At 35.7% G+C, this 18,849-nt stretch overlaps 1 protein-coding gene across 8 annotated transcripts in view; it reads right to left on the bottom strand.

Annotated features, from left to right (window-relative positions):
* The window catches only part of ENAH (ENAH actin regulator), a 136,141-nt gene that overhangs the window by 69,749 nt on the left and 47,543 nt on the right, over positions 1-18,849 (bottom strand). For all 8 annotated transcript variants that reach the window (XM_032466607.1, XM_032466609.1, XM_032466601.1 and 5 more), the window contains exons 2-3: positions 8,462-8,627; positions 106-283 (exon numbers count right to left, since the gene is read on the bottom strand). In XM_032466607.1, coding sequence (XP_032322498.1) covers positions 106-283; positions 8,462-8,627 — 344 coding nt within the window. The remainder of the gene's footprint in view (positions 1-105; positions 284-8,461; positions 8,628-18,849) is intronic.

Here is an 18,849-nt window from a genome sequence, read left to right as displayed (position 1 = left end):
AATTACTCCAAATACATATGTTTTAGATGTCAGTCAGAGAAGATTTGCTTTAACATATACATGGCCCTTCAGTTCAAGAAAACAAGTAACTCATGGACACCCTACCTGTTTCCTGTGAATTTAACACTTCTAAGGCATGCATCATGGCACTTGCGAAGACATTGGCATCTTCTTTGCTGCCAAAGTTGAGACCATACACCTGTCTAGCATCCCGCCATTGGTGGAAGGTCTGTGTAGCTTGATTGTACTTCAACCCTTTAGGAATGGCACAATTTATCACGACCTAAAAGACAGTAATTCTTTATAAAGTCAAGCCAATAACTGGCAAAATCAATAAAGTCAACAAATACTCATGGGACATATTCATTCAAACATGGTCCTGACAAACCTTGGCAAAAAATTGTTAAAACAATCATCTAGGGTAAAATTAGTCTGCAGAAACAAGTCTGATGGTGGTTAGACTGATGGTTACAAAGGTCTGGCCTTAAAAGAGTAAATCAGCAAAACAAAAGAAAATCTAATTCTCTATATTCAATGTCTTGTAGTAACTTATGGTGAAAAAGAATATGAAAACAAATATATGTATGTTCCTATATGACTGAAGCATTGTGCTGTACACCAGAAACTGACACAACATTGTAAACTGTCTATACTTCAATAAAAATATTTAAAAAAGGAAAATCTATATTCTTCATTAAATATACATGAACATGTTTATTAAAGTATTATAAATTCAGAATGTGTATAAAACACAAGCATGTATCTCAGTGAATGCTCCCATGTAGCCAAAACCCTGATCAAAAAACAGGATGTTAACAAAAACAAAAACAAAAAAAACTAGGACATTAACATCAGAAATCTCCTCCTTAACTCCTCCTATCTCCCAAAAGGCATTAGCCACACTTTTAACATTACTGACCAGCTTGTAGGTTTGGGAATTTTATACAAATGGAGTTAAACAACATGTATTTTAATTTATCTGCTCCCTTTCCCTCAAAATTGTTTGAGAGGCATCTATTTGTTGCATACAGTTGTGGTTTATTCTTTTCCATTGTTCTATGGTATTCCCTTGTATAAGTCATGTTTATTTTTCCCATTAATGAACACCTGGATTATGTGTAGTTTGGGGCTATTAAAAATAATGATGTTATGAACATCCTACAGAATGTCTTTTGGTACACATGAGCACACACTTCTGTTGGACATATAACCAGGGGTGGAATTGTCACAAGCCATACGTATGTTCAACTTCAGTAGAAAACAAGTAGCTTTCCAAATTGGCCCTATCAAACTTCACTTCCACAGCAGTACACAACAGCTTACACAGCTACACACACAGTGCCACATTATAATTGGTACTGTTAGTCTTTACTTCAGTAATTCTGCTGGCTATGAGGACTACATCATTTCCCTGATTACTACTGAGATTTAGCACCTTTTCATGTTTTAATGGTTATCTGGAGATCTTTCATGAATACCTGCTTAAATTAAATCTCCTGCCCATTTATCTACTCAGTTGTCCATCTTTTTCTTTACTGATTTGTAAGAGTCCTTTATATATTCTACATGATCCCATTGTTGGTTATGTGCTGTAAATATCTTCTCCCATTCTGTCGCTTGCCTTTTCATTGTTAATGGTGTCTTTTGATTGAACAGAAGTTCTTAACTTTCATTCAGTCCAAATTCACAAACTTTTCCTTTATAATTAATGCTTTTCATAACCTGTTTAAGAAATGTTTCTCAATCCCAAGACATGAAAATATTATACCACTTTATAGAAGCTTTATTGTTTTAACTTTCATATTTACATCTCCAATCTAACTGAAATTGATTTGTGCCTTTCGTATGATACATGGTTCAAGTTCCTTTTTATTTCATATGGCTCTCCAATTGATCCAGCACCATTTATTAATTTGCTGCAGGTTTACCTTTTTCATAAATTGTCTAAACGCCTCTATTTTGTTCTACTGGTCAATATGCCTGTCCTTGAGCCAACGTTAGCATGTCTTAATTATTATAGCTTTACAGTAAGTCTTGATAGCCACTAGGTATGTCCTCCTTCTTTGCTGTTCCCCATTATTGCTTTGGCTATTCTCAGTCCTTTGTGTGCAGCTGTAATTTTATATTGTCAGTTTTGTGTTGTTTATCCAACAGCTAGTCTCTCCAATCTGCCAGTCTCTCCTTTTAATTGTAGTGTTCAGTCCATTTACATTTAATGTAAATTATGTATAAATTTGGGTCTAAATCTATTATACCTTCTTTTAGAATTTATTACTGTCCCCTCTATTAGTCTGCTAGTTATACATGTTTTCATTGCTGTTTTAGTGGTTGCCCTAGAGATTACAACAGGCATTTTATACTTACCAGAGACAAATAAAAACCAATACATTTACCTTTACCTCAACAATACAAGCGCTTTATAACACTTTTATCTCCAATAACACCCCCCTTTTCTAATGCCCATCTTGGGAGTCCTCCCCTATTTTTACTGGGTATTTTAATCTATTTGTATTTTAAACCCCACAAAACATTATTATTACTAGTCTTATACAGTCGATGATCATTTAAGATTTATCCAATATTTACACTTTTGTTGCTTTTTATTCCTTCTGCCCTCTTTCTAAGCTTCTGTTGGACCATTTCTGATCCTGAAGAACACCTTTTAATATTTCTTTCAAAGCAGATCTCCTGGGGGAGGGGATAGCTCAGTGGTAGAGTGACTGCCTACCTAGGATGCACAAGGTCCTGGGTTCAATACCCAGTACGTCCACTTAAAATATAAAAAAAGTAAATAAATAAATTACCTCCTCCCCCTTAAAAAAAAGCGGGGGGAGGGTACGCAAAGCAGATCTCCTGGTGATGCATTATCTCCATCTTTGTTTTTAAGAACAAGTCTCTATTTCACCTTTATTTTTGGAACTTTAAGGGCTCATTTATTTTCTTTCAGTATTCTGAAATCCATTGCCTCTTAGTATTTGCTGTTTCTACGGAGAAGTCAGCTGACAGTTTATTGTTGCTTCTTTAAAGTCATCCTTTTTTCACTGACTGCTCTAAGAGTTTCACCTATGAGTTCAGTTTACGATGATTTTAATATAATGGGTTTATATGTGGTTTGCTGTGTATTTACAGCATTTCTAAGTTGATGTCCTTTCATTACTTTTGAAAATTCTTGTTTACTATTAGCTCTTCAATTATTGCTTCTGCCCCATTCTCTCCTCTCCTCTGGGACTCCAATTACATATACCTTGTATGTTTTTACTGTACTCTGTATGTCTCTTAAGCTCTTTTTTATATGTCCATATTTTTCTCTCTCAGAACATCACAGCTTCAGCCTGAATATTTCCTTCTGAGCTATATTCCAATTTACTACTTATTTTTAAAGGTTTCTAATTTGCTGTAAAACCCATCACTGAGTTATAATAGCAGTTATTTTATTTTTCAATTCTAAAATTTCCATTTGGTCCTTTTTGAAAGTTTCCAGCTCTCTAATGAAATTTTCAATCTTGTCTTTTATTTCCTTGAACATATTAAGCAGTAGTTAAAGTCAATTTCTGATAATTCCATTAACTGGATTCCCAGTAGATCTGTCCTATTACCGTTCCTCTTGTCTCCTCATATGCTGATTATCTGAATTGAATGCCAGACATTGTCTAGAGACAACTATCAGGAAATTTTGAGGCCTATAATGGTATGTTATGTTTTTCCAGGGAAGATTTACATTTGTTTCTGGCAAGCAGCTAGGGAAACTAACAGTCTCAAATCACCTTAATCCAAAAGAGATTATAGTGATTAGAGGCTGAGAATCAGTTCCTAAAAAAGACCTTTGTACTTCTGAGTCAAGCCTCTTCCCTAAGGTATGGGGCTTCTGGGTCCCAAATCATGGCCTGGAGAATTATCCAGACAACCTTCCCCTGATTAGCTAACTTCTAAGTTTTGTTCTACTAGTCCAGTGAGTCTGCCAAACCTCTGCTCAGCTTCTCAGTCCTCACTTTCAAAACTTACACATGCTTCCAGGTAAACAGAGGTCCAGAGCTGGGCTCACTTCTCTGGTTCTTTCTTCTTTTAGGTCATGGGCCCATAATTCTTCATTGTCAAGTAAGCTCTTCAAATAGACACTTTTCTTTTTAATACTCTGTCCAATTGTTTTAGTTCAGAGAGAGAGGCTCTATCTAAATTACTTCATCCATCAATACCCCAATGACATTTTTAAAATATGACGACCACTTAAGACATTATGCTAAGTGAAAGAAGCCAGACATAAAAGGACAAATATTTATGATTCCAATTATTTGAAATATCTAGAATAGTAAAATTCATAAATTTACCAGAAAAAATTATAAAATTGTAAACCCCATTTTAAGGTAAATCTATACTCCTGCTTGGCAAATAGTTTAAAAGGGAAGGCAAAAAAGATAGCTATGTTCACTTCTTCAACTGTCCAGTAACAGTATGTTAGAAAAAGTTGAGGGAAATATTACTAGAATCAAAATCATATTATCTAAATCACTGGTTCACTTTTTCCAATACAGAAATTTTAAAATTTGAATAAATTATTTCATTCATTTATAACTTTCAAGGATAGACAATGCTGTAAATAATCTCAAAAAACTTTTAAAAGTAAAGGGGGAAGCATATATCTTCATTTAATAATAACTGCTTACTGGATCTTCACTAAGGATGTTAACCAGGTTTGGACTTCTTCATAATCCTAATACTTCAAACCCAAAGAGTTTGAATCTAGGTTAGTGGTGATTTCCATCCTACACAAACCCATCCATTTTTAGCCTTATCATAACAGACCAAACCATGCAGTGAACATCCATACTTCCTTCTAACTTGGCTCAATAGCTTATCTTGCCTATGAAGTCATCCACAATCTTCTTCCCCATCTTTTCAACAAATTGATCATTCTTTTATGCCTTCGTTGTGCTACAATTTACATTTATCATAACAAACAACTTACTGTGCTTCCTTTCTCACAGGCTTAACATACCCATTCTTTACTGCATTTTTTTTTCAAGGTCAGGAATTTACCTATATAAAACCTAAGTACAATTAGTGCCTAGAACATAATGAGCATTTAAGTATTTAGAAGAAAGATGGTAGCTTTTCATATATAAGGATATAATTTGTATGTATTCAATTTTACAAATAAATGGTGGGTGATTTTTTTTAATGGCACTTACTACAGAAAGTTTAGGTGTTGTTTAATAAATTATAACAATATGTTTCCACTTAGGATAGACTGATAAGCAGTAAGAAATGTAACAAGGTAATCTGGAATGGAAGGGAACCAATTATTTATTAGATTTATTCTTAGGTACCTTATCATTTTTGTTACTTTAAGCAGCATCTTTATAAAACTGCATTTTCAAATTATTTACCACTAGTTATACAAAACTGCTATTGATTTTTATATACTGATCTTACATCCAGCGATCTTGCTGAACAATCTTATTAGTTCTAATATTTTATCTGCAGATACTCAGGATGTTCTAACGTAGACAATTACATCATCATTGAATAGGATCAGCTCTGTTTCTTCCTTTTCGATCCTTATAACTTCTATTTCTTCATCTTCATAGCTCTAGGTTACCTCCTCTGCAATGCTAAATAAAAATGATTATGAAATTTTCCCTGAATCTCGTTTCTTATAGCTTTTCTCCTGGTAAGTTACATTAATAGGTTATCTAATGTTAAATATCCTTACATTACTGAGATAAAGAGAAATAAATCCTATTTGGTCGAGAGATGGTCTCTTTCTTTCCCCCCATATACACTGTTGCATTTGGTCTGCTAATATTGTATTGAGGATTTCTATATTTGAATCAATGTTCACAATTGAAACATGCTTATAATCCTCCTCTCTCAAACTGTTCTTCTGTGATTTAGATATTAAAATTATACTAGCCTCATGAAATATTATTCTTTAGAACAGTTTGTACAAAATAGGTAATAGCTTAAAGGTTTTCAGATTTTGTCTGTAAATGTTCTGGACTCCCTCCCTCTTTTTTTCTTTTATTTTCAGTGTTTTTTTTCCTGCTTTCTTTGGGTTTCCTTATTATATGCCATTAAGATTTATCCATCTACCTACAGGGTATTATGCTAACTGAAATAAGTCAGACAGAAAAAGAAATTCTCTACAATTTTACTTACATGTGGAATCTAAAAAAAAAAATTTAAAAAAACAAGTGTGTATAAATCAATCACTATGCTATACCTCAAAAATTAACCCAACATTGTAAATCAACTATATTTCAATTTTTAAAAGGAGCCCCCCCAAACCAAAAACAAAGACAAAACCAAAAAACAAAAAAACAAACAAAAAACACAGAAGGGAGTGGGGCAGGGATGAATGGAAAAAAAAAAAAAAAGATGTTTGTCCATCTAAGGACAGGTTAGACATTCCACAGGATTCTTCTATACACAGTACCTTGCCACTCAGGTCTACGGTTTTGGGGGGCTTTTTTAAAACATTTTTTAATCTTCATAACTATTTCACCTTAGTATCACAAATTATTTAGAAGAGTTTTTTAAAATTTCTAAACATTTTAAGCAACATTTCATTTGTCAAAAGTTAGAAGTTGTGGAATAGTTTACTTCTCTTCTGAGTAAAAATTTCAGTGCTTCATATGGAAACTTCCTGACTTACACAGCTTTTTTTCTAATTTTGTTTTCCACTGAGATATAACTGACATAAAATATTATATTCATTTCAAGTGTACAGACTAATGATTCAATCCAATTATTCTTAAATAATCATTTTCTTTTTTCCAACATTTAGATACATTTAGGTTTGTTCATCAGTATATCAAATTATCAATTTACCAAAAATTTATTTTATAGCTACTAGTTTTGGACTGTCATGTTTAAAATGTTCAATAATTTCTACAAGGTTCTGGTTGCCCAGTTTTCATTTTTTCTCTATAATAGCAACTTAGGGAATATTCAGTTTGTCTCTGGGCTATCTTACGTCTCGGCCACCTGCCTGGAGGAAAGACAGAGAGGAGAGACAGTACTCAGGACAACCTGGATACTAACCGGGCAGCAAGAGTCCTTGGTGCAGAGACTGGGGAGACCAGAGAAGGGCTGAGCAACAGGCACACGGAGCAAAAGGAGGGAGGCTAGGGAGGAGAAAGAACAGGATGGGGGCAGGGGCACAGGGGAGAGAGGGACCGACAGGGAGCCTGGGAGGGCAAAGAGGGGCAGGCTGGGACAGTTTTTATTAAGTAGGTAAACTTGCTAAACTCAGTGAACTGCTCTTTCTGCAGACTGATTCAGCTCTTTAAAAGTTCCTCTCCGGGACAGGAATGTGTTTTTGCCAGGTGCCCTAGGAGTTTCACTGGCCTGCAACCAGTGTTTGTTAATTTCTTGACTGGAGTAGTCTAAGTGAAGCTGGAGGCTCCCATTTTCCAGGTGAGCTCCTAAACCTGTTCAGACAGAAACAAACTCCTTTGCCTACCTGCACTGATAGGATTTTTCTTAGTCCTCTTCATTTATGGTGTGCAGCCCTAGAAGAGTCTCAGCTTTATGCACAGATACCAGTTTCAAAGCCCAGCCTCCCAGAGGCCACAATCCATACATGCGCATATAACAAATCTAAGTCCCTGGATATTACCAGGTCACAATCTCCATCCCAAAATACAGGGATGGTGCAGTATCTGGTTACATTACCTAGTGGAAACTTAGGGACCGACCTTTCTTTAGTAAGAGCTCAGCTGGAAATTTACCTTTCTCCTACATATGTTTAACATTGGTTGATTCCACCATCTTACCAGAACCAGAAGTATTTTGTAAGTTTATTCTTTAAAAAGTCCTCACTGTTACTAGTATATACTTAATGTCAATAAAACTCTATCTACATTTTCCTCTATCTACTGTTTCTGATCTGTGAAGGCTCAAGGAATCAAGTAATCAGATAATCCAGTCACCTTTCTAAGAAACCCAGAGCAGGGAATTAGCAAAGCCTTAGTTGTCATGCCAGACATGAATTACAAAAGCCTAAGTATTCCAGCAACTTAATACCTACAATTTTTCTATCATATATGACTGTAACAATATTTTCTGAAACTATTTACATTTTCAACTCCTTCCTCTAGTCTCATACCCCATATCTTTGGTGAGAAATAAATTCCTTAAACATACAATCTGCTACTTAAATGGTATTTCACATTTTTGTTTGTCCTAAATTTCCTTTAGATTCCAAAGCCTAGCTAGTATTAAGGCCAGAGGATCTAATGAATATTCATAACTGGAAAACTCGTCTTTATATTCTTGAACAATTAGTTCTAAATCCTCATCTAAATTCAAGCTTCATAAGAGGTGAAAAGGGTGGGAGGGTAAATCCAGTTTTTCCCGTAGAGAGTATTTTTATTATAGTTTTAAAGCACTACTTTATTTTACTGAATATACCAAGTCCTTCTGTAATACTAGGTAACTTTAAGAATTAATAGACTCTTACCTGATGGTCCTGAATCTTCCTGCCCACCACTCTGAATGTGTTGTTGCCAGTATGGTGATATATATGAACTCTGCTGAACCCAGTTGAGCCACCAGCTGGCACCCACTTTTTATTGGCATCATCGTAAACCATCACAGCAGCTCTTGCCTGACAGATACTCTGTTCACTGGAAAAAGAAAAAAAAAGTAAGCTTAAGATATTTAAAATATGCCAAGTTTCCCACATAGCCACATAAACTAGAGTTAGCTAACCTAGCAGTCAGTCAACAATTAGTGCTTTACTGGGTGCCAGAAACAACAGTGAACAAGACAGAGGCTTCCTGCCCTTACAGGTAGTGTCTAATGGGGAAGACAGACAAAAAAGTGAACAGTAATAAGGGATCTGAAGGAGGCTGGGCTCCACAAAGAGCACTTAGACAAGCAATATAAATGTTTTCTTCTAAATCTGAGTATCTAACACATTCATTAAACTGAATACAACTACAAGTTCATCACTCGTAACAGAAATACTTAAGTGGCAACATTTACATAACCCTACAGAAAGATTACATTGAAACAAGCTAAGATATACAATCCAAGAAACAAATTTACTACTAATTGTAAGTAATAATTCAATAAACAAATCTGTAAATTAATACACAAAAGTATTTTCCAGTTTTCAAAAATTATTTTGGGGCATACATGACTTTTACCAAGGTTCAAGAAATAATCTCTCTTCAAGAAGTCCCAATGGGATCGTACAAGCTAAAGCAATAGTTAAAACCCTATTTGTAAATTAGATCACTTCATGCGCCAAAAAAAAAAAAAAGTTAAGTATGTAAGAAATCTAAAACCAGGAAAGTGAAATATAACGTCCCAACTTCTGCCTCCACTTTTTTCTTCCCCATTGCTATACACTGGGTTGCTGAAGACATTCCAAATACTGAAGCACATAGTTAACTGAATAGCTTTGACTAGTATTTAATTAATCAAGATATATATAAACCATTTAACCCATCAATCAAATGTCTGGACATTTCAATTCCTCTGGGAAAGTTATAACCATAGAAACAAAGACATCTCTACACACTTTTTAAATTTTTTTTTTTTGGAGGGGGCAGGTAATTAGGTCTATTTATTTATTTTTAGAGGAGGTGCTGGGGATTTAACCCAGGACCTTGTGTATGCTAAGCATGCACTCTACCACTTGAGCTATACCCTCTCCCCCAGACATCTCTAAATGAACATATCAAAGTAGCCAAGAAAGGCCCAAAATGTAAAAATTAGTTGATTAGTTTTCTAAAGAAAATGGAAAACCTTCAAAATGAGGTATTAAGGATACAAATCCAACTCTAAAAGCCAAGAAGCACCAAGAGAAACCAAGATTAAAAGAAAGAAAAAAATAAGATGCAGGTTAAAAAGAGCTGAGGTGTTACTGGAGAGCAGTAATAGCCATGCAGTTGATGTGGCAAGCTGTGAAGATACAAACTAAGCCCAAATAACTCTGCAGTTCTAGAAGGCGTCTAGCACTCAGAGAAGCCACATCAAGGCCCAGTCAGGACGGGACGGCACTGCCCAATGGGACTCACAGTGATTAAGTTAAGTCCTTCCTTTCCTTTCTACACACCTGAGGACCTCATCTCACTAGAGACACATTCTGCAGTATAGTAAAAAAAAAAAAGAAAAACTGATCTTTATCCTAGTTCTTGGAACAGAGCTCCTAAAACCCTTGGCATCTCCCAAGTGGTAAGAGAGTCTCTGGCATACTAATGAATGACTCTAGGCTTCTGGATAGGGGCTGGGTGCCAGAAATTCCAAGCCATGACCTGAGGAAAAAAATTTTCAGTCCCGCCCTTTCTCCACCTCTGGTCTCAATCCCCAGTGGCCAATGATGTAGGCAATCCTGCCTACATAATGAATTATATCTCAATAAAGTTGCTACAGAAAGGAAAGAAAGTAGGGAGGAAGGGAGTTTCTGCATAGGCAGGCAAAGATGAGGAAAAAAATTAAAACTTGCAAAACATGTATCAGACATGTATCCAGGATGCATTTTTAAAGCTCAACAATTAAAGACAACCAATAAAATACTGGGCAAATAATGTGCATAGATGTCACAAAACATGATATGTAAATGGTTGGTAAATCCATGTAGAAGTGCTAAACATCATTAACCATCAGGGAAATACAAATTAAAAGCACAACAGGATGTCATTACCCACTCATCAGAACAGCTAGAATGTGGTGCAGCCACAACTCCCATGCAAGGCTGATGGAAATACAAAGTTGTTCAACAACTTTGAAAGACAATTTGGTGGTTTTTTGTTTTTGTTTTGTGGAGGGAGGTAATTAGGTTTATTTATTTTTATTTTATTTATTTTTTTTAATGGAGGTACTGGGGATTGAACCCAGGACCTCATGCACACTAAGTGCACGCTCTACCACTGAGCTATATACCCTCCCGTTTTTTTTTTTTTTTTAATATATAGAACTAAACATTCACTTACCTTGACATTTTAATTCCAAAGCTAGGTACTGCCCCAAACTGGAAACAGCCCAAGTATCCATCCACAGAATGGATAAATCATTGTATATTCATACAATGGTATATGATTGAGCAAAAAAAATAACAGATACATACAACAACACAGAGGAAGAGCAAAAAACATTACACTGTGAGGGAAACCTTACCCAAGAGTGTATATTGTATGATTCCTAATAGATGAAGTTCTGGGTCAGGAAATACTAATCTATAGTGGAAATAAATCAGAACAGTGGTTGTCTATAGGGGAGGAAGGCAGTGAAAATGCGGATGACATGGGAAGGGGCTTAGGGAACTTTGCCATCATCCCAGAATGTTCTGTACCTTGAAAAAGATTTGGGTTACACAGGTGTGTGCATCTGTCAATACTCACCTAAAAGGTCTGTGCATTTCACTGTATATATTTTACCACAAAAGAGAAAAAACTGTATCACTGAACTCCAACTATATACTGAAATACTTAGGAAATAAGTGTTTGAAATTCATCAAAATAAATACATTTTACATATGGCTAGATAAATACGTGACAAAGCAAGTATAGTAAAATATTAATGGTAGAATCTAGATTGTGGGTATATAGATTTTCACTGAGTAATTCTTTCAATGGTTCTGTGTGTTTAAAATTTTTCATAATAAACTGTTAGGGGTTGGGTAAATTAACCAAGCATTTATTCCTGTGCAGCCTTCTCTGTAAAGGAGCTAATTATGCACAGACTTAACACTTACAATAAAAATTATGAATATGTAACAGTACATTTTTTCATCCTCAGTAATAAAAAGGAAAGACAAAAGACTGGCATGTTTTATTTCTCCACATTCATTCAAATAAGAACTCTAAAATTTTTTAAATTGAATGGGTTGAGAAACAATGTGTGGATGAAAACAATCAGCTTGGCAAGTCATGGAGTGACTAATCCCCTCCCTCTATAGCTCAAAATACACACACACCATCACTACCACCACCACCACCACCACCACCACCACCACCACCACAGCTTAGATCAAAGTCCACACTCACAGTTCCAAGTAATACCTGTTAAAAAGTGCCAAAAAGTTATTCCAGCCCATACTGTTCTTCAAAGCTCGAAGCCAATATAGACAACCGCCTAGTATTTATTTCTACCTGCATATCACAAACATCCCTCAAAACGCAACCTATTTTTCTCCCTCACCCTCCTGCCCCTCCCTATTTCCAATCCCAGGTGAAGTATATCAAAAACCCTACTGTCTGGCCCCAGCTAGGCACCCAAGTGCCACTCTAGACTGCTGCTGTGCTGTCATCCCCACATCGGGCACCAAGTCCTGTCAACTCCCCATTCTGTCCCATTGCCACTGCTTTAATGCATTATTTCCAGAATTACTACAGGGAAGTCCAATATAGTAGTCTTACGTCTGCCTTCTCCAGGTAGAAATACCATAATCAGCACTTTCCAAACAAGGATAAGCACCTTAATATTACCTAGAAAATATAATGTCTATTTCTGCATAGGAGACTCCAGTTAAGAATATTTTAATTAGGACCTTTTACAAAACAGATTTGTATTTATTTCTGCTGGCTTTACTAATCTCATTTCTAGGTAAAACTGTCATGCACACATTTGTATAACCTTAAATAAGTTGCTATTATACCTAAGCCTCAGTTTCCTGATTTCTAAAGTGGAATGCTAATAGTACCTACCCTCATAGAACTGCCAGTATTTGGCACACGCTGGGCACTCAATAATGTTAGCCATTCTTAGCATCAGCAGCAGTAGCATTTCAGTAGAGGAGGATAGCTAATACATGTGGTTCCAGAATCACAGGTGACGGCAACACTACCAACTACAGTGCACCCTTAACATTCCATGTGTTGACAAGCAAACCTAAAGATCCACGGCACACATGGAGTCACCCTTCAACCAATACAGGAATCGGCCAGTCTAGTGCATGGAGAGTGAGCCTGATCAACTTCCTACCATCTGCAGGCCAGTGGGGCCTTCCTCACTTCTCCTCGTGCTGGGGTACCTATTTAATTTGACTGCTATTATAGGCTATAGTGGTTATTTATGGATCTGGGAATTCTCATTGGCCTTGAAATGTCACAAGTATACTGCTGTAAACGGCTGTTGCTTAGCACATCTCTATGTGACTGGAATATAATTCTAACTCCTTGTTTCAATTTAACTGCTACTGCATGTGACTTAAGAATTACAGACTCTTCAAGTCCTAAGAAGTTGTTTTCTGTTAATTTTTTAGTATCTGAATTAAGTCAACTTAAAATAAGATATATATGAATATGATATTCAGGTACAATGGATATTTAGTCAAACTGTATCGATTATAAATGATGCTTTTAATGCTTCAAAATAACTACCTAAGGAAAACCTGGTTTTCCTATTACTCTAAGGAAACCCTTAATTTCCCAAGAGTATTTCTTGGACATTCATGGTTCCAGACCAGATATTTATAGTTTGGCAAATATATTCAACATTCACCAGCTGCCAACAATTGCTCAAAACTACTTTATAAGTGGTGAAGTTCTGCCCTGAAAAACAGTTTGTCCACTAGAGCTGGGAAAGCATACTTCTCTCCTCTTTCCCATATATAGTTCTTCCATGCAGAGGAATTCAGCTCCCAAATATGACATACCACATCACCCTTGGCACAAATTAGCTAATTAAACATGGCCAGCATACTTTAATTCTGAGGACTAGGCTATGATGACTACCATAAAACAAAAATTCCAGAAAAAATACTTGAAGAGTATATGAGATGACACTTAGAAGACCTTCAACACACACATACCCTTAAGAATTCTAGGGGGCCTGAAGAGCCTACGGCAAACAAATTTCTTGGAAGTTTCACATTAAAATGTAATGAGTATTTTGCAATTCACTCCATTACACAGCCTTTGATGTTCTACACGATGTTCTCCCCAAAAAACCTTTCAGCAAAACTGATGCTCCAGGTAGAGAGGCCATGTTTGTCTTATGGTCTGCTCCATATACTAGCACACCGCATGTCCCGGGGGTTGGGGGGGGGACAAGTACCCCAGCAGTGTGAGAAGGTGGAAGTAACAAAGAGTGCTTTAAGTGTTTCAAGAGGAAGCCTGAACTTCAAAGTGAACACCAAAACTCTATGCAGGCATTGGGAAGTGGAAGAATATATACAGATGGAAAAGTCAGTCATGTGACTGACACTGACAACAGAATAAACATGATAAAAGCTAAGAGTGATTTAGGAATCACAAGCGTGTGATGTCTGTTCATGTACTCTGGCAGTGTGTTCTGAAAGTAATTATAGCACAGTCTAATCAAAGAGAATTACTGGCCATAATCTGAAAAACAGCAGCCCCGCTTCCATCATTCATCTTCAGCCAGATACAAACTGCATGATATTTCAGAAATTCTGAATTTCTTGGTCTGTATTTCTACAAAACACTAAAACAAGGTGTAATGGTAATTATTATATATATATATTTTTTTTTTTTTTTAAAAAGCTCCTTGACTAGAAGGCATTAGTGCTGTGCTTTTCTAGAGTTATTAACAGTCTGCTTGGAGTGAAGACTGTTTGCTGGAACTCCTGAAGAAGTAACCAAATTAATGTGCCTTTAGAGTATACCTATTATGCTCACACCTTATCAGCTGTAAAATTCTCTTTTCAGTCTACCATAAGAAGCTGAAATGAGTGTGCATGCAATAAATGTTGAGGTGAGGCTAGAAATGCAGAGATGATTTTATCTTGAGAACCGACTACACTGCTTCAATGGCACATTGCTAGATTCAGAGTTCAAAGGTATTTGTTCCTAAATGGTCGTGAAAAGCCGTGAACACATATAGTATTTTCAGTTCTTTCAATTTAAATGAGGACATCTTCAAGCAGTGTTTCCGCGATTGCTTCAGTGAAATGACATCATTACAGTCTACTAGATTTTGCTGCCCCACTGAGCCAGCAGTCTCTCTTCTCTCCATTCTTTTAATCAGGCTATTCCTGTATGTCCAGAAGCCTTCTGTGCCCATCTTCTTGTTACTGCTCAATCGGTATCTCACAGTCACATCCAAGTACTGTTCCTGGGCTGGGCTCCTTCCCACACCACCTTATAGGTCTGCAAGCACCACAGAACTCCAGGAATATGCCCATCACAGGATGATTCTTATTGTACTGTAACAATTTATTAGGCAGTGCACTTCCTGGCACAGAGAACAGCATCACCTCTATCTACAGTGTTAGTATCTGAAGCATATTCAAATATTTGCTGATTGTCAAATGAGCAAACAGACTACAACGCTCAGCATGAAACATGGACAACCACTATTTTGATCTTTTTAGACCTTTCATTAGTGATCACCTCCCACAGAAATAATACGCAATTTTATATTTGAAGACAATGGGAAAATTTCTTACTTAATAGATGTCTCTGCTAAAAGCATAATCAGTGAAGGTTAGAACCTAACCTTCTAAATTCTGTTTATTTATATATTTACTTATGCACTAAATAAATATACAGAATTGACAGAATTGAGGAAAAATAGGCATATAGAAAACAACACATTCAGTGTCTGATCTATTTAACTGGAGTGCGGGAACAACTCAAATCTTAAAACTACCAAACTATAATCATGACACAAAGATTTAAACTAAATATTTCTACTAATCAGGTAATTTTAGTCAAAGTCCAAAACTAAAGCTGGTTTAATGAACTATATGTTGACCTGAGTAGTTGGTCATACTTACTCTAATTATTAACAAAATGAGGGGAAAATACGCCCAGCTTTTGAACAGAATACCTAAAACCAGTCTCCCAATCATGAAATGTGCTTTGTCATGACAAACAGGTACCTACAAGAAGACAGGCACTATTCAGAACTTACTAAAGCATGATTTTATACCCATATTCTCATGTGTTAGCTTAATCTTTTAATTTTGTGGCAGCTGACTATCAGCTGGCATAGGACCTAAATCATGATCCTACTTCTCAAAGTAATTCACATACATCTCCAAGTAACAGCTGTGTAATTTTTATAGTATATCTAAAAATATAAAGTTCAAAACATTAAATGAATTTCATCTAACATTTAGAAATATGACTGAACAAAATACAGTCAACTCAGTTCATGCTAAAGGAGTAATTTAGCAGAAGGCAACATTCAAAATGATGAGTAATTCAATTCATAAAAAACAAAAATGTTTATGGGCTACATTTTAATTTTAGAAGTATCCTCTTTTTTCCTCAAGATATGTAATGCCTGCAGCTATAAAGTATTCTTTTGATTATTATTTACCTAGTGCTACAGAGGATATTCTTTTTGGCTAAAAATTTAGAAAACTATAGTTTCCTCGATATTCTGATATAGTTCTATGCTCTCCCACAACTTTAATTGATAAAGACTTTTCTGAAGCTGGCTTATTTTGTCTTTCCTTGACTGACCTCATAAGCCACTTAGCTGCAAAGACTCATGCCGTCTTTTAATACGCTCTCCCAGAAGTCCCACTGCTAATGAGACAGACAGCTATGTCTAACACAAAGTTTTCCTTGCCGAAAAACCCCATTTTCAGATACTCTTCTCCCCTTAGTGACAATCACAGTAGGGACTTATATTTTCCTTAGGCTAAGCCTGCCAGGCAAACTCCCTGCCAACCAGACCTGGCACCTGATCAGCATTGTCTGAAGGACTCAAGTTGAGTTCAGCCCCCGAGTCTTCAATACCCTGAGCTCTAAAATAAAATGGTTCCTGAAACTACCCAAGTTATATTACAAAACTAGGAGGAACACATAAAGCCTTGGTGAAGCTTGGGTTGGGGTGGAGGGGAGGGCTGGCTTCAAAAAGTACTTTTTCAAAAAGCTTAACTATCTAACTATTCATCAAATAGCACTTATAAATTATACAACAACCAAAAAAGACTACAATTATCTTCCAATTATTAAGCCTAAAGGGAGTGATTTAGCTTATGAATATTACTCTAAATCAGTGTTAAGTTTCTAGGAAATCTGACTTATTTTGTCTAGCAAAACAAGTTGGAAACTTGCTGTACAAGATAACCATTTCATTTCAAAAGTCAAAGAATAAAACATCATAATCAGGTGATATGGATGCATTGTGGGCAACAAAGACTTAAAAATTACTGTTTATCTTGCAGCTGTATAGGCTATTTCTTACACACAGCTGCCACCTTAAGACTTCAATTTTTCTCTAGATATTCAAATGAAAATTAAAATAAGACATCTGACCAGTGAGATAAAAATGGTAAATTAAGTTGAACAAGTGGCCACAGCTGCCAGTTGTACTGTTTCTGTTATTCTGAAGAGAGGTCTAGGACAGAAGACTTAATTAAATCCCCTTCTCTTTCCTCCCCTCCTTTCTCACACACTCTTTAAAAAGACAATAAAAAGCTCTCCAGTCAAGTAATGGACACCATTCCTATATGTGGGACATACACCCAAAGTAACCAATTATTTGCTTCAATTCTGCCAAGAAACAAATATTCTACCAGTGGTGAAATATAACAACTTAAACATTAAAATCATGTTAAATCATTACACACAGAGACTCCTTGTTTTATAATGGCAGCACCCTGAAACAAGGTTAACACTGAAACAAGATATAACCCAAACTGGAGGACATTATACAAAATAAATGATCTTTACTCATCAAAAAGGTCAAGGTTAAGAAAGACTGAAGAACATTCCATATTAAAAGAGATGTAACAACAAAATTCAACATGCCATCCGAATTGAATTGCAGATCAGAAAAAAAATATTTTTTGTCTTCTTTTGCTATAACAATAAAATATTAAGAAATGCATAAGGCCTACTAGATATATTCCAAGATCATATTCTACTGAGAGCCAGATCTGAAATTAACCTGTTTAACTTTTTAAGAGTTTGCTTCTGCTTAATTTCTTTTCACAATTATTATTTAGTTATATGCTTCTATATGACCTCTATCTTCACAGAACCTCTGCAAGGTCATTATTCTTAATTCCTTTTTAAAGATAAGGTAACAGCTGCAAAGAACTGAAGGAACCTCCCTCAGAGCACCCAGCGGGACCAAAAGCCCCTTCAGAGTGTTTATTTAATACACTAATATCTCACGTGGTAAAATTAAAAGAGAATTAAGTTGTTCCACTTATGAGAGTATTCCCATACTTTTATACATGAGTTTCAAAACTTTATTTTTAATTATTAACCATTTGAAAAGAATATAAAGTAAACTATATAATATTCTCCTGTCTTCTAAAAAAAGAACACGACACAAGAGTAAACAGGAAAGAAAGTGAGAAGATAGAAATGAAGGAAGAAAAGAAAGGAGAGAGGGAGAAAGAAAAAGGAACAAAAAGAAAAAGAAAGGGAAAGACAAAGTATATTCAAAATAAAAAGAACTAAAAATCCTAAATAACAATTGGGTGAGGGGGAAACTCACCCAAGAACATGAAAATGCAATAAAGTACTTGTCTTACTGGATAAGATTCAGATATTGGTAATTTTTTAAAACCAACAGAACTAAATAAACATATATACGTTCCAAGTTAAGAGCAAATGGCTAAGACATACACACACAAAAGGAATGTATAAATTTGAAACCAACAATAAAATTCCATCGATCCAGTGGAAAGCAGGAAGGAGTAAAGAAGACAAGAAAGAATAAAAGGATGGTAAAACAAGAATGCCTTTATAATGGAGAGATCTGGTGGACACCATCTTAACAAAATGATCAAGTTTAACATCTCAGTGTCAGGGAAAACTGCCACTATGGGCCTCTAGATGATGGACTGAAAAGAATACAACCTCACTATGTAATAGAATATTTCTATACCGAAACATTTAGCCTGAATATATTCACGAAGAAACAAACATATTCAAAATAGGTATTTTACAAAGTAACTGACTTGGC

Source organism: Camelus ferus, chromosome 23 (assembly GCF_009834535.1).
Source record: "Camelus ferus isolate YT-003-E chromosome 23, BCGSAC_Cfer_1.0, whole genome shotgun sequence".
Lineage (NCBI taxonomy): Eukaryota > Metazoa > Chordata > Mammalia > Artiodactyla > Camelidae > Camelus > Camelus ferus.
The sequence above is the reverse complement of the archived record's forward strand: the minus strand, read 5'-3'. Positions and strand labels throughout refer to the sequence as shown.